At 38.0% G+C, this 17,126-nt stretch overlaps 1 protein-coding gene across 4 annotated transcripts in view; it reads left to right on the top strand.

The window, feature by feature from the left end:
• Window positions 1-17,126, top strand: part of DENND5B (DENN domain containing 5B) — a 217,699-nt gene that overhangs the window by 74,460 nt on the left and 126,113 nt on the right. For 3 of the 4 annotated variants that reach the window (XM_049882752.1, XM_049882750.1, XM_049882753.1), the window contains exons 2-3: window positions 12,091-12,156; window positions 15,641-15,750. In XM_049882752.1, coding sequence (XP_049738709.1) covers window positions 12,091-12,156; window positions 15,641-15,750 — 176 coding nt within the window. The remainder of the gene's footprint in view (window positions 1-12,090; window positions 12,157-15,640; window positions 15,751-17,126) is intronic. The other variant, XM_049882751.1, reaches the window with a different exon arrangement.

The following is a 17,126-nucleotide window of genomic DNA, read 5'->3' as shown; positions in this document are numbered from 1 at the left end:
GCTTGTCATCATTAGACATTAGAGAAATGCAAATCAAAACTACAATGAGATACCATCTCACCTGGGCAGTATTGGCACTAATCCAAAAAACACAAAGTAACAAGTGTTGGAGAGGTTGTGGGGAGATTGGAACTCTTAGGCACTGCTGATGGGAATGTAAAATGGTATAATCACTTTGGAAAACGATATAATGCTTCCTTAAAAAGCTAGAAATAGAAATACCATACGATCCAGCAGTACCACTCCTAGGAATATACCCTAGAGAAATAAGAGCTGTCACAGGAGTAGACATGTGCATACCCATGTTCACTGCAGCGCTATTCACAATAGCAAAAAGATGGAAACAATCTAAATGCCCTTCAACAGATGAATGGATAAGCAAACAATGGTACATACACACAGTGGAATACTACATAAAGATAAAGAATGATGATGAATCTGGAGGGCATTATGCTGAATGGAAATAAGTCAGTCACAAGAGGACAAGTATTGTGTGAGACCGCTATTACAAGAACTGAAGAAAAGGTTTACACACAGAAAAAAATGTCTTTGATGGTTACAAGCGTAGGGAGGGAGACAGAGGGGAAACCTCTAGATAGTAGATAAGTGTCAACTTCGATGAAGGGAAAGACAACCCACAATATAGGGGAAGTCAGCATGACTGGACCAAAGCAAAAGCGTAGAAGTTTCCCAGACACATCCAAACACTTAGAGGACCGAGTAGCTGGGGCTGGGGACCATATTCTCAGGGGAAATCTAGGTCAATTTGCATAACACAGTTCATAAAGAAAATGTCCTACATCCCACCTTGGTGAGTAGCACCTGGAGTTTTAGAAGCTTGTGTGTAGCCATCTAAGATACGTCTATCGCTCCCATCCCGTTCGAAACAAAGGAGAGTGAAGAAAGCCAAAGGCACAAGGAAAATATTAGCTCATAGGACTAAAGGACTATATGAACCAGAGATTTTACCATCCTGACCCCAGAAGGACTAGGTGGTGTACGGTTACCACCACCAACTGCTCTGACAAGGATCACAAGAGAGAGTCCCAGACAGAATGGGATAAAAGTGTAGAAGAACAGAATTCAAATTTAAGAAAAAAGACCAGACTTACCGGTCTGACAGAGACTGGAGGAACCCCGAAGACTCTGGCCCACAGACAGTCTGCTAACCCAGAACTGAAACCATTCCTGAAACCCACTTTTCAGACAAAGATGAGACAGGCCTATAAAACAAAAAATACACACGTGAGGAATGTGCTTCTTAGTTCAATCATATATACGAGACCAAACGGGCAACTCCTGCCCAAAAGGAAGATGAGAAGGTAGGAAGGGACAAGAACTGAATGAATGGTCACAGGGAACTGGGGTGGAAAGGGGGGGCATGCTGTCTCATTGTGGGGATTGCAGACAATGTCACAAAATAACACGTATATAAATTTTGGAATGAGACATTAACTAGAGCTGTAAACTTTCACCTAAAGCACAATTAAAAAAAAATTTAAAAAGTGGCAGTGAACAACTCAGCAGGCATGGATTGCACTGGACAGTGGGTTGGAGAGAGAAGCTGATGAGGAGTGAGCTGCTTGCATCAGGTGGACACTTGAGACTGTGTTGGCATCTCCTGTCTGGAGGGAGATGGGAGGGAAAAGGGGGTTAGAAGCTGGCAAAACGGTTACGAAAGGAGAGACTGGAAGGAGGGAGCGGGCTGACTCATTAGGGGGAGAGTAAGTGGGAGTATATAGTAAGCTGTATATAAGTTTATATGTGAGAGACTGACTTGATTTGTAAACTTTCACTTAAAGCAAAATAAAAATTTTTTAAAAAAAAAGTGGCAGTGAAAAGAAAAGACTGATTTGGAGAGATATTAAGGATATATAGATTGCAAAATTTAGTGATCATTTGAATATTAGTTGGAATTGACTCGACAGAAACAGGTTTGATTTGTTTTGGCGAATGTCACTAGATGGCGGGCGTGGGGAGCAGGGGGAATCTAGGATGACTTGCAGTCAGGCAGTTAGTTACTCAGCAAATGCGCCGGCTGCATATCAACGAGCACTCTGAGTGTTAGAGTGAAAATAATGAATATGAATCCATTGTTTGTAGAGAATTATATTCAGTGTGAAATTAACCCTCTTCAGGGATGAGTAAGTAGATAATAGTAATACTTAGACACTCAGTGGCAGCTAACAACAGTACTGAGGTGACTGCATGAATTGTGGTGCTGTTAATACAGGAGTAGCTTTGAGGGAGAAGATAATGAGTTCAGTTTTGGATGTATTGAAGTTGAGGTCGCTGGTTTGAAACAGCTGAATGGAGATTGTTGGTGGGTTGTTGGAATCATGGATTAAAATTCAGAGCTAGGTACTATCCTGAGGGTTTGTTTTTGTTTTTTGATGGAATGGCAGGAAGGAAGGAGGAAGACTGTTTTTCCTATACAGAGGAGAAATTTTGTCCATCCTCTCAAGGGAAATTGTTATAAGCCTCAGAAATCAAACAAGATAAGTGCTGCAAGATATTTATTGAGACACTAATTTTTGAGTTTATGGTTGGAGCCCTGATGGCACAGTGGTTAAGAGGTTGGCTGCCAACCAAAAGGTCGGCAGTTTGAATCTACCAGCCGCTCCTTAGAAACCCTGTGGGGCAGTTCTACTCTGTCCTATAGGGCCACTATGAGTCAGAATTAACACAACGGCAGTGGGTTTGGTTTGGGTTTTCTTCCCATTTTTATCCTTCTTGGTCGTTGTATGTTAATTTTGAAAATTTAGGAAAGTGGCTAAAATGACTTTTTCTATAAAAGGGGATTTGACTTTTTTAAATATGTTACACAGTCACTTTGGAAACTGCAGCCTCTTGTTAAGACTAAGAAAGTCTTAATCATCTTATAGGTTACTTTGTCCTCTTCCTTATATATGTGAATCTAGATTTCACAGGTCTCTGCAGTATCTGTTTTAAAACCTGGAGCTTATAGCCAGCACCAAACATACTGGAGGAGGGCCTTGAATGCCTGATGCAGAAAGACTTTCTGCGTAGTGAAAAATCACATTAACTTAGCCATTCTAGCTACCAGACCCTTCTAGTAATTGTTGGAATTATAATGCTTCTGTTTGATTCTTACAGGAAGATTTCTGTTTCCAGTGAATCTTGTTACTAACATTCTTTTGCCCTATTTTGTTCATGTTAAAATATACTGATAGACTTAAAATACACTGTGATAGACCTATACACTGATAGACACATTAATAAAATAGATATACCTACCCCCTTCTTCACCTTGTAATTTCTGTTTTTTCTTTAGAGAATATTGTTGATTTCTTATCATTAAGGATTTTTTTAAAAAGAGGGTAAGAAGAAGACAGTGGTATTCCTGTGTAAGCTAATTGGTATCCTATGTAAGCTAAACTGAGTTACTTGTGTTTGGACTCCATATAAAATTTTTTTGTTGAGAATATTGGCAACCAAAAAATAATGAAAGGAAATGGCATTACTGCTTCTGAGAGTCTGCAGCAGGAAAGTTTCAACTGAATCATCTTAAAACTCTAGGTCTGTAGTGTTACTGATCAGCTATAAATATTTTAATCGATAGCTGACTTTATTTTGTTTCCTAAGCGAAAGAGTGTCTTTTTAGCAAAGAATACTTTCTTTAGCTATAGGGGAAGATTTGTCTTATATGATAACAATACAATATGCGTAGTGATATTAATATGTCTTCCCAGAAACACATGGGATTGATTATCAAATAAGGTAAACCAGTTGGCATCGAGTCCACTCTGACTCATGGTAACCCCGTGTGTGTCAGAGTAGAACTGTTTTCAGTGGTTTATTATTATTATTATTATTGTACTTTAGATGAAGGTTTACAGAACAAACTAGCTTCTCATTAAACAATTAGTACACATATTGTTTTGTGACATTGGATACCAGCTGCAAGACTTGTCAACCCTCTCCCTTCTCGACCTTGGGTTCCCTATTACCAGCTTTCCTGTCCCCTCCTGCATTCCAGTCCTTGACCCTGGGCAGGTGGGCCCATTTAGTCTCATTTTGTTTTATGGACCTGTCTAGTCTTTGGCTGAAGAGTGAACCTCAGGAGTGACTTCATTACTGAGCTAAGCGAGTGTCTGGGGACCATACTCTTGGGATCAGTAGTTGAGTTTTCTGTAGTAGATTGTCAAGCCATTCTGTTGGTTAGTAGCCATTTGTGTCACCCAGGGCTCCATCACAGAAGGTAGATAAAATAATAATGCATTATTATTACAGTATTATAATAGTTGTAATAATAAAATAATCTGTATTTATATATGAGGAAACCTCCACTCAAAGATGGAGCCTGGTGGTACAGTGGTTAAGAGCTCAGCTGCTAATCAAAACATGAGCAGTTCAAATTCACCAGCCTCTCGTTAGAAACCCCGTGGGACAGTTCTACTCTGTTTAATAGAGTCAGCTCAGTGGCAAAGGGTCTACTCAAAGATACTGTGATTTTCCGTAGGCTGCTGGAATAGGATGTTCAGCTAGAACTAGAACCTTGTTTTTTTGGCTATATTTATTATTTGAAACTCACTTTGCTTAGATATTCTTTAGGATAATAAAAGATCATTTACTAAGCTCTGGTGAGCACATGGCACTTATTTGATAATTAGCCTAAAATGTATGGACCCTTTCCTCTAGAGTTTCATAACATCAGTTACAATATAATAACTTTTTGAAGTTTTTCTCTTGTTTCATATTTTATTAGAAATGGGTGGTATGATACCCCTTTAGAAAAATAACCCCTTTAGAAGCTGCAGTTTATTCTCTGGGCCTCTACCTCCTCTCTTTCCATTCTCTCTTGGAACAACTCCAGTCAGGCTTTTACCGCACCACTCCGTAGAAACCACTCTCATCAAAGTCGGCAATGACTTCTATGTTGTCAAGCTCCTCCTTTTTGAACTGTTTTCTTTACTTGGCTTTCATGATGCCTCATGCTTTTGTTTTTGCTATTATCTCACTGGTTCTTTTTTTCTTATACCTTTGCCAGTTCCTCATCCTTTTCTCTACTTCTTAGTGTTCACCTGAATACTAGGGCTCTGACCCAGGACTTCTTATCCTCATTTAACATTCATTTCCTAGGTGATCCTGTGTTGTTAAACACTGTCTTTTTAATGTTGAGCCCTGAATTTTTACCTCTTCCTCAGAAATTTAAATTTGTGTATCCGAATACATACTCAGAAATTTCACTCGGGTATCTAATAGGCATCTCAGACTTAATATATCCAAAACTGAATTCTTTATTCCAGTCTCCCTGTCCCCACACCCAATAAAATCCTTCTTTTCCAGGGTTCCTAGTCTCAACGAATAGCTACACTACTTATCTACCTGCTAGACCAAAAACGTGGTCTATTGTTGTTTCTTTGCCAGATCACCAAAAGCCTCCTATCTGTTCTGTTTTCACTCTTGCTCACTACAGTATGTTCTGTCAGCTGCCAGGGTGATCCTTTTAACGCAAAGGTAGATCATGTCATTTCTCTGATCAGAAAGCTCCAGTTACTTCCCGTAATACTTAGCATAAAATCCAAAGTTCTTATCATGGCCGGCAGTGCCCTGTCTTACTTGGCTCCTGGTTACCTCACTGGCCTCATCTTCTACCACCTCACTAGAGGGTACTAGACTTGTTGGGTCTCAACCAGGACAAAACTCACTTTTCCCTCAGGGATTGTACACTTGCTGTTTCCTCTGGCTAAAATGTTCTTTTTTGAGATGACCCCATGAATAGATTTAAGAGCGTAGACTCTGAAGCCAGGCTGCTTGGGTTTGAGTTTACTGGTTCTCTAATGTTGGACAAGTTATTTTTCCTTTCTGTGCCTCAGTTTCTACATCTATAAAATGAGGATAATGATAAAACTTATTTCATAGGGTAATTATGATGATGAAATGAGTTAATATATCTGGAGCATGTAGAACAGTACCTGTTCTATAGTAAGCACTATATATTTTGATGAAGTCCAGTTTGTCTGTTTTTCTTTTGTTGCTTGTGCTTTTAGTGTCATATCTAAGAACCCATTGTAAAAAATAAGGTCTTGAAGCTTTATCCCTGCGTTTTCTTCTGAGAGTGTTAGTTCTTATGTTTAGGTCGTTGATCCATTTTAAGTTAGTTTTCGTATATAATGTGACATATGAATCTAACTTCATTGTTTTGCATGTAGAGATCCAGTTGTCTCCAGACTTGATTTTTTAAAGCAGTTTTAGATGTACAGAAAAGTTGAAAAGACAGTACAGAGTTTCCGTATTCTCCATATACCCATACGCACACACGCAGTTTCCTCTATTAATAATATCTTACATCAGTATGGTACATTTGTTACAATTAATGAACCAATACTCATACATTATTGTTAACTAAAGTCCATACATTATTCAGATTCCTTCGTTCTAACCTAATGTCCTTTTTCTGTTTCAGGGTCCCACCCAGGATACATTACATTCAGTTGTCATATCTCCTTAGGTTTCTTTTGGCTGTGACAGGTTCACAGGCTTTTCTTGTTTTTAATGTCCTTGACAGTTTTGGAGAGTACTGGTCAGGTATATTATAGGACACTCCTATAATGGAACTTGTCTAATGTTTTTCTCATGAATAGACTGGAGTTACGGGTTTGGGGGAAGAAGATCACAGAGGTAAAGTTCCATTTTCATTACATCATATCATGGATACGTACTGTCTACATGATTTATGACTCTTGATGTTGACCTTCATCAACTGGCTGAGATAGTATTTGTCAGGTTTCTCCACTATAAAGTTATCTCCTGCCCCATTTCCATACTTCCTTACAAGGAAGTCACTATGTGCAGCCCAAACTTAAGGAGCGGAGAGTTTTGCTCTCCCCCTCCTTAGGGTGGAGTATCTGCATAAATTATTTGGAATTCTGCAGCACAGGAGATTTGTATTTTCTTTGTCATTTATTAATTTATTCAGTCATTTATATCACTGTGGACTCGTGGATGTTTATTCTTTAGCTTATAATCCAGTACTACTTTATTTTGTTTTTCAAGTTATTTTAGCTTTGGACATTGAGAGCTCCTTCATTTGGCTCCTGTGCCCATTTGACATAGTCCCATCAGTGTGGTGGTTGTTGTAATGTGATGTGGTATGGTGTAGTGTTGTGTTTTGAGCACTTCATTACTTTCTGGCATTGTAAAATGCTACAAGGCTCACCTTGGGTATTTCCTGCCCCAGTCCTAGAATCAACTATTTTTCCAAGGAGTCATAGTTCCTTTTATTGAAGAAACCAAGGTCTGGGCACTGGGTGTGCTCATTGCTGCTGGGGTGTTATTGCTTCTGACTGTCACAGTTGACAAAAAAAGAAATATATGTGTGTATACTAACTCACCACCACTCATCTGTCAGTTTGTTGTACTGTGGTAGCTGCATGTTGCTGTGATGCTGGAAGCTATGCTATTGGTATTTCATATACCATCAGGGTGACCCTTGGTAGACAGGTTTCAGTGGAGATTCCAGACTAACACAGATTAGGAATAAGGACCTGGCAATCTACTTCTGAAATAATTGGCCAGTGAAAACCTTATGAGTAACAATGGAACATTTCCTGATAGAGTACCAGAAGATGAGCCCCTCAGATTGGAAGGCACTCAAAATACGACTGGGGAGCAGCTGCCTCCTCAGAGTAGAGTCGACCTTAATGACATGGATGGAGTAAAACTTTTGGAACCTTCATTTACTGATGTGGCACGACTCAAAATGAGAAGAAACAGCTGCAAACATCCATTAATAATTGGAACGTGGAACGTACAAAGTATGCATCTAGGAAAATTGGAAGTTGTCAGAAATGAAATGGAATACATAAGGATATCCTAGGCATTAGTGAGCTGAAATGGACTGGTACTGGACGTTTTGAATCAGACAATCATATGGTCTCCTATGCCGGGAATGACAGATTGCAGAAGAATGGTGTTACATTCATCTTTGCAATCCTCAAAAAGAACGTTTCAAGATCTATCCTGAAGTACAGTGCTATCAGTGATAGGATAATATCCATATGCCTTCAAGTAAGTCCAGTTAATACGGCTGTTATTCAAATTTATGTGCCAGTTAGCCACTAATGTCAAAGATAAAGAAACTGAAGATTTTTACCAACTTCTGCAGTCTGAAATTGATCAGACATGCAATAAAGATGCGTTGGTAATTATTGCTGACTGGAATGCAGAAGTTGGAAACGAAGGATCAGTGGTTGGAAAATATGGCCTTGGTGATAAAAATAATGCCAGAGATCTCATGATAGAATTTTGCAAGACCAATGACTTCTTCATTGCAAATACCTTTTTTCAACAACGTAAGTGGTGACTATACATGTGGACCTTGCCAGATGGAGTACACAGGAATCAGATCAACTCCATCTGTGGAAAGAGACAACGGAGAAGCTCAGTATCATCGGGCGGTACAAGGCCAGGGACTGACTGCGGAACAGGCCATAAGTTGTTCACGTACAAGTTGAAGCTGAAGAAAATTAGAGTAAGTCCATGAGAGACAACATATGACCTTGAGTATATTCCACTAGAATTTAGAGACCATCTCAAGAATAGATTTGATACATTGAATATTTAAGACCAAAGACAAGATGAGTTGTGGGATGACCTCAAGGACATCATACATGAAGAAAGCAAAAGGTCATTAAATAGACAGGAAAGAAAGAAAAGACCAAAATGGATATCAGAAGAAACTCTGAAACTTGCTCTTGAAAGTAGAGTAGCTTAAAGAGAGTGAGAGAAATGATGAAGTAAAAGAGCTGAACAGAAGATTTCAAAGGACAGCTTGAGAAGACAAAGTGTTATAATGAAATGTGCAAAGACCTAGAGTTAGAAAACCAAAAAGGAAGAATATGCTTGGCATTTCTCAGACTGAAAGAACTGAAGAAAAAATTCAAGCCTAGTGTTGTAATATTGAAGGATTCTATGGGCAAAATATTGAACGACACAGGAAGCATCAAAAGAAGATGGAAGAAACACAGAGAGTCACCTGTACCAAAAAGAATTGGTCGATGTTCAACCATTTGAGGGGGTAGCATATGCTCAAGAACTGGTGGTATTGAAGGAAGAAGTCCAAGCTGTACTGAAGGCATTGGTGAAAAACAAGACTCCAGGAATTGATGGGATACCATTTGAGATATTCCAACAAACAGATGCAACCCTGGAAGTGCTCACTTGTCTATGCCAAGAAATTTGGAAGACAGCTACCTGGCCAGCCAACTGGGAGAGATCACTATTTGTGCCCATCCCAAAGAAAGGTAATCCAACAGAATATGAAAATTATTGAACAACATTATTACTATCACATGCAAGTAAAATTTTGTTGAAGATAATCAAAAAAATGGTTGCAGCAGTACATAAACAGGGAACTGCCAGAAATTCAAGACAGATTCAGAAGATGATGTGGAACCAAGGATATCATTGATGATGTCAGATCAGTTTGGGTTGAAAGCAGAGAATACCAGAAAGATGTTTATCTGTGTTTTATTGGCTGTGCAAATGCATTCAACTGTGTGGATCGTAACAAATTATGAATAATGTTGCAGAGAATAGGAATTTAAGAACACTTAATTGTGCTAACAAGGAACCTGTACATAGACCAGTAGGCAGTTGTTTGAATGGAGGAAGGGGATACTGTGTGGTTTCACCATACTTATACAGCCTATATGCTAAGCAAATAATCCGAGAGAACCCGGACTATATGAAGAAGTTTTGGCATCAGGATTGAAGGAAAACTCATTAACAGCCTTCCATATATAGATGATATAACCTTGCTTGCTGAAAACAAAGGAGGCCTGAAGTACTTGCTGATGAACACCAAAGACCAAAGGCTACAGCCTTCAGTATGGTTCGCACCTCACTCAACATAAAGGAAAAAAATCCTCAAAACTAGATTAGTAAGTAACGTCATGATAAATTGAGAAAATATGATAAATTGAGAAAATATTGGAGTTGTCAAGGATTTAGTTTTACTTGCTTCCACAATCAACACCCATGGAAGCAACAGTCAAGAAATGAAATGATGTGTTGCATCGTTCAAGATGTCACTTTGAGGATTAAGGTGCACCTGACGCAAACCATGGTATTTTCAGTCACCTCATATGCATGCAAAAATTGAACAGTGCATAAGAAAGACTGAAGAGGAGTTGATGCCTTTGAATTATGATGTTGGCGAAGAATACTGAATATACCAAACAAATTTGTCTTGGAAGTAGTACAACCAGAGCATTCCTTAGAAGCGAGGATGGTGAGATTTTGTCTCAAGTACTTTGGACATGTTATCAGGAGGGGCCAGTCCCTGAAGAAGGACATAGTGCTTAGTTAAGTAGAGAGTAAGCAAAAAAGAGAAACACCCTCAACAAGATGATTGACACAGTGGCTTCAACAATGGGCTCAAACATAGCAATGATTGTGAGGATGGCGCAAGACTGTGCAGTGTTTTGTTCTGTTGTACGTAGGGTCCCTATGAGTCAGAACCAACTCTATTCAAAATTTTTTATATGTAACCCTCTAACTTTATTAAGCTAAACATGAGTTCTTACCGATGGCGAGCTATAACCCATTACTGCATGGATCATTCTGTCCTTTTCCTCTCGCTCTCATCTGTTAACTTCTCACTCTTTAACAGTGAGAAACCTGGCTCCCACCATCCACTGTCCATTTACTTAATTGTCCAATTCCAATATACATGTATAGCAGTATCACAATTGTTACTTCCCATCTGTAACAACAGAATCCCACCCTTTGGGAAACAACTTTACCATCTATATACGGTACTTACATGGAATTTCTTCTGCCTATAGTCTTACAGACAGTCTTCATTTCCAAAGTTTTTTATCTTAGCATCTTTCCCCCCAACCACTTCATTGATGTTGTTTCATGCATTCCTACTACAGTTAGGTTTTCTTATTACAGTCTGTGTTCCTTCCTCAGAGTCTCATCCGCCCACCCATCTTCAGCCTGTAAATAATTTTTTTTTAATCTGTATACATTAAGGTTTATTCTTTGTGACCTAAAGTTCTGTAGGTTTTAAAAGCGCATAATGTCACTTATCCACCATTACAATATCATGCTAAATAGTTTCACTGCCGTAAAAATCACTTGCGCCTGATCTGTTCATCTCCCGTCCTTCCCCCGCAAACCCTTGGCAACCACTGATCTTTTTACCATTCCTATAATTTCACCTTTTTCAGAGTGTCATGTAATTGAAATCTTACAGTGTGGAGTGTTTTTGGACTGGTTTCTTTCATTTAGCAATATGCATTTCAGTTTCTCCATATCACATCATGACTTGATAGTTCATTTCTTGTTATTGGTGAATAATATTCCATTGTATGGATGTACTAGTTTGTTCATCCTTCCACCTATTGAAGGACATCTTGGGTGCTTCCAGTTTTGGGCGATTATAGATATAGCTGTTATAAACATTCATGTGAAGGTTTTTGTGTAGACAGACATAAGTTGTCAGATCAGTGAATTAATACCTTGGAGTGTGATAGCTGAGTCATATGATACTACTATGTTTAGCATTGTCTGCCCATCTATCTTTAAATGTGGCTGTATCATTTTGTATTCCCTGCCAACAGTGAATGAGAGTTCCTGTTGTTCCACAGCCTTGCCAGCATTTGGTATAGTCGTTTTTTTTGGATTTCAGCCGTTCTAATAGGTGTGCAGTGGTTGCGATATCATTTTTAAAGTTGGCAATTTAGTCACTATCATAGTTTATTATATCAGACTATAGAAACGTTAGCTTGTTCCTTCTATTTCTCTTAAAATTAGCGTTGAAGAAAAAAAATTTTTTTTAAGAATGATATATGTGCTTTTTCCTGTACAAATAACTGTTACAAATGTTTAAATAGCATTTCACTTTATTACATTAATGTAAAAATTACCTGTTTTCTTTGCTTTCTTATTACTAATAGCTTATAAGGTGCATTCCATTGGTGTTAATGTCTCACCTTTGATTGCTTTTGTTTAATTTTTTATCCTCATTTTCTATTCTCCAAAGTTATTTTTGCTTTTTTGTTTCTTTTTATTTCTTTGTTCATAAAGCTTTTTTGTTTCTGTTACATTATGTAGTTTTGTACCAATGGCTAGAAGCAGATCGTCATGGCAAGAGCCAAGATGCTGCAAATGCGACTTCAGGTAAAAAAAAAAAAAGAGGTGTTAGAAATCATTATTTTAATTCACCCCAAGCCCATTGTGAATATTTCTTTATTCAGTTTTGCTTGGACAAACCTACAGGTATTATTTTTTATTTCAATTCTTTGATCTCATCTTTATTTTTATAAAGACCTCAGTTGCTTCAAGCCTTGAAAATAGAATTGCCTAGTTTTTAAGCTCTCTTGGCAGATATGTCTTACTTTCCCAGGAAGAAAGATTTCATTGTAGCTTAAATCTAGGGATAGGTTACTTGGTATATTACTTGGGATTAAGCCCTTATATGTAGTTTTAACAAGGGATATTAATATTTGCACAAATTATTTTCGTTCAAGCTGATGTTTAAAAGATGAATTTTAACTTAATTAAAAAGCTCTTAAGTGTAATTTCCATTTCCTGGGAATCCAAATTCCTACACCTAGTCATTTCTCCTGCTTAGACTAACTAAAAAAAAATTTTTTTTTCTAGTTAGCCTTAGCAGTGAGGGCAGTGGTGTTTCAGTGGTAGAATTCTCACCTTCTATGAGGGAGACCCGGGTTCCAATCTTGGCCAGTGTACCTCAGTGCAGAGCTACCACCTGTAAGTCAGTGGTGGCTTGCGTGTTGCTGTGATGCTGAACAGGTTTCATGGAGCTTCCAGACTCGGACAGACTAGAAGGAAAGGCCTGACAATCTACTTCTGAAAATGAGCCAGTGAAAACTCTACAGGGGGAAAAAAAAACCCTGTGAATCATAATAGCTGACCCTGCTGTGCATGGGCTTGCCATGAGTTGGGGGCAGCTCGACATCAGCTAACAACAAAAGTCTTAGCAGTAAATTCCAAGTTAGTGGTTAATAAAGCATGAATTGGAAATAAGAAGAGTAGATTGTTTCCCCTTCTTTTGTCCCCAAAAGGCATCTCTAAGATTCTTTCCCTTGGTTGGTAGTAGTAGGAATAATTGCATCTACTCATTTTTAAATCCTAAACAGTAACATCAGAATTTCTGAATAATTGATTCTTTTCCTAATTTCCTTGAAGGTAATATTTGCCAAGAATGTTTTTGTTTTTTTAAATAGTAACATCAGAATGTCTGAATAATTGATTCTTTCCCTAATTTCCTTGAAGGTAGTATTTGCCAAGACAGCTATGTGTCTATATAGCAGTGATCTTTTCTATTGCTCCTCTTTTATGGCAGTCTGATATAAAGTGGTGGTGGTGGTGGTGGTGGTGCTGTTTTGTTAGATTTGTCTTATCACTTTGATGGGTTTGGTTTTATTTTGTTCTGGTGAAATTCTTTCTCTGGAGATGGTTTTCCTACTCTTTCTTCTGATTGATTCATTGTGCCTCAGAAGGGTGTGGTATTTAGTTAACAGAACAATTGTATTAAAAATGGCACTGTCATGCCTTTTCTGATTTATCTCCTGTCCCATTAATAATTTGATTTATGAATGAAGGTAATGTTACTATTTAAACCATATGCAGGCAGGAATTCCTTAAAAGGTAAGTGATGCAAGCATTCATGTCCTGGGTCTTGTGCTGTTTTTCCTGCTCCTGTAATGTTTCTCTTTTATTTATGCTTATGCATGGTAAAAACAGGCATTTTCTGGTGTTTGTGGGTGGGCGAAGGAGAGGGTTTCTTGATGGCTGTGTATTATCTGTGGATATCCTGTTGCTTTATAAATAGGACACTCAACAGCATAGAACTCCAGAACCAGGAAAATATATATATTTTTTTTAATTTCCTTTCTGACCTGAAGTAAGGAGTCACTTTTTTTTTAAAATCAAGAAGTAAATAATCTAAAAATTGTTAGTGTTTACATGAAAATCTAGTAGTATTAGCTTGTCGACATCCTTTACCCTTTATGAAATCAACAATTCCGAGCCCTGATTCAGTGTTCTTCAGCCATATTGACTCTGATAGACAGTTTCTCCACTGACTTTCTGATGTTTATGTAGGAGCATATTGCAAAAATTGATAAACTTTCTTTAAGGACTCCTTTGGCATTTCTCTTTTAGAGGTGAAGGCTGTTGATTCCATCTTATAAAATGGTAGAAGGATGTAGAGATGAAGTACTTGCCTAAACAAGGAGTCCAAAGGAAAATGATCTACCAAGGGTTGACAATAGTTGTCTCCGCACATATGTTTAAATTATGTGTCCTTATTTGAAAAAGCTCCTGTGACTTTTTTTTGCAGTCTCCAGCAAGATTTTAGAGTGTGAAAATTTTTCTCTCCTTCTGTGATGTTAGGTTTTGCACTCAAAAGTGTTTTAATATCTGTGTTTTCATATTTTTATCCAAAATGGAAAACTGAGTCTTAACTAGATGTCAAAGTGTGACTCATAAATCATATTGTTTTATGATATTTTTAGTTGTACGAATACTCCTTAATGACAGTTATCCTTTCCATGTAACTGCTAGTATTTTGCACCTAACTAGAATTTTAAAAGTAGAAGAAAACACAGGAGACAGAATGAAATTGCTCTAAGGTTTTCTAATTCCTGAATCTCAACTTTGTGACATTAGGAGTTTAAGATCCATCCATGTTAAATATTTTATAAAACTAACTTGGGAATAATAGTGCAAATGGGAATAAATTAAGTCAAGTAGATGGAGAACTGAGCTGAGAGCTGCTACTGAATTTGTATATATAAAATAACCAAAGTATTGTAGTTAGTTGTGTTGTTAGGTGCCGCAGAGTCGGTTCTGAGTCGTAGTGACCCTATAGGACAGAATAGAACTGTGGCTGGTGGATTTGAACTGCCCACCCTTTGGTTAACAGCCAGACACTTAACCGCTATGCCACCAGGGCTCTTAACCATTATGCCACCAGGGCTTCTATCAAAGTATAGCCTACTTTTGTCTTTCTGAAATTTTGACAGATAGCAAATTTGGCTTAAATAGCTCGTTTCTTTTCAAAAGTTAGTGTGTGTTTATTGTGTTCTGTTTACTTGACCAGGCAGCTCAGCAGTGATGCTTCTAACCCTCTTAATTCTGTTACTTGTAAGAGACTGGAGATGCAACCATAATTATCAGAGATCTTTGTAAAAACTCAAGTAAAATTGCTTCCTTTTAGCACTGCAGCATCAGGTCTATCTGTGTATAAAAATTCAGGATCATAAGAAGTATGAGCTTAATTTAAGGTATTTCAAGATGAATTAAATATTTCCATGCAGTTTTTTTTTTTAAATCACTTCATATTGAAATGAGGACAATAATTAGGTTACAGCAAGGATTATTTTAGCATATCTTGATTTTTATTATCAGATGTCTAGCCAGGATTTTAAAATTCAGATTCTGAGGTTTTAAATGCAGTTCTCTTGTTAATGGATCTTTTTCAGTTGTCCATTGGGAATTTTAAAACTCAGACTGTTAGAGGTAGAAATGGAGTCAGATTTCAACATTATTAGTTAAGATACCTATAAAATAAAAATGAAACTATGATATGTCTTTGAAAAAGTTCTAGATATTAACAAATTATTATTTGTTATAGGTGAAAATTTTGACCAGAGTCCTCTGAGAAGAACATTCAAATCCAAAGTTCTGGCTCACTATCCTCAGAATATAGAATGGAATCCCTTTGATCAAGATGCAGTGAACATGGTATGTTTTTCATTTCCTCTCCTTTCTGTCTTTAGCATTCCCTTTATTTTATTAATACTATGATATTGAGTATATTTTGAGTATCCACATTGTTGTTGTTGTTAGGTGCTGTCAGGTTGCTTCCAACTCCTAGCAACTTCATGTACGATAGAATTGAAACATCGCCCAGTTCTGGTCCATCCGCACAGTGTTGCCCATTATCGTAGCCATTGTGTTAATCCATCTTATTGAGGGTTTTCCTCTTTTTTTTTTTATCACTTTCTTCTTTACCAGGCGTGATATTCTTTTCCAGGGACTGGTCCCTCCCGATAACACGTCCAAGTAAGTGAGATGAAGTCTTGCCATCCTCACTTCTAAGAATCATTCTGGTTGTACTTCTTCCAAGATAGCTTTATTCATTCTTCTGGCAGTCCACGGTATATTCAATATTCTTTGCCAACATCATAATTCAAAGGCATCAGTTATCCTTCAGTCTTCCTTATTCCTTGTCCAGCTTTCGCATGCATATGAGGTGACTGAAAATACTATGGCTTGAGTCAGGCCCACCTTAGTCCTCAAAGTGACATCTTTGCTTTGTAACACTTTAAAGAGATCTTTCGTAGCAGATTTGCCCAGTTCAGTATGTTGTTTGAGTTCTCTTTTATTTATTTTATTGTACTTTAAATGAAGTTTTACAGAACAAACTATCTTCTCATTAAATAGTTAGTACACATGTTTTTTGGTGACATTGGTTACCAACACCATAATATGTCAACACTCTCCCCTTCTCGACCGTGGGCTTCCTATTACCAGCTTTTCTGTCTCCTCCTGCCCTCTAGTCCTTGCCCCTGGGCTAATGTGCCCCTTTAATCTCGTTTTGTTTTATAGGCCTGTCTAAACTTTGGCCGAAGGGCGAACCTTGGGAGTGACTTCATTACTGAGCTAAAAGGGTGTCCAGGAGCCATACTCTCGGGGTTTCTCCAATGTCTGTCGGGCCAGTAAGTCTGGTCTTTTTTTGTGAGTTAGAATCTTACTTTGTATTTTTTTCCAGCTCTTTTGGGGACCCTCTATTATGATCCCTATTAGAGTAGTGAGTGGTGGTAGCCAAGCATCATCTAGTTGTGCTGAACTCAGTCTGGTGGAGGCTGTGGTAGTTGTGGTCCATTAGTCCTTTGGACTAATCTTTGCCTTGTGTCTTTGGTTGTCTTCATTCTGCCTTGCTGCAGATGGGGTGAGACCAGTGAAGTCTACTCACAAGCTTTTAATAACCCGGACACTACTCATCAAAGTAAAATGTAGACCATTTTCTTTATAGACTACGTTATGCCAATTGAGCTAGATGTTTCCTGAGATCATGGTCCCCTCAGCCCAGTAACTCGGTCCCTCGGGGAGTTTGG

The sequence above is a fragment of the Elephas maximus genome, chromosome 4 (assembly GCF_024166365.1).
Source record: "Elephas maximus indicus isolate mEleMax1 chromosome 4, mEleMax1 primary haplotype, whole genome shotgun sequence".
Lineage (NCBI taxonomy): Eukaryota > Metazoa > Chordata > Mammalia > Proboscidea > Elephantidae > Elephas > Elephas maximus.
The sequence above is the reverse complement of the archived record's forward strand: the minus strand, read 5'-3'. Positions and strand labels throughout refer to the sequence as shown.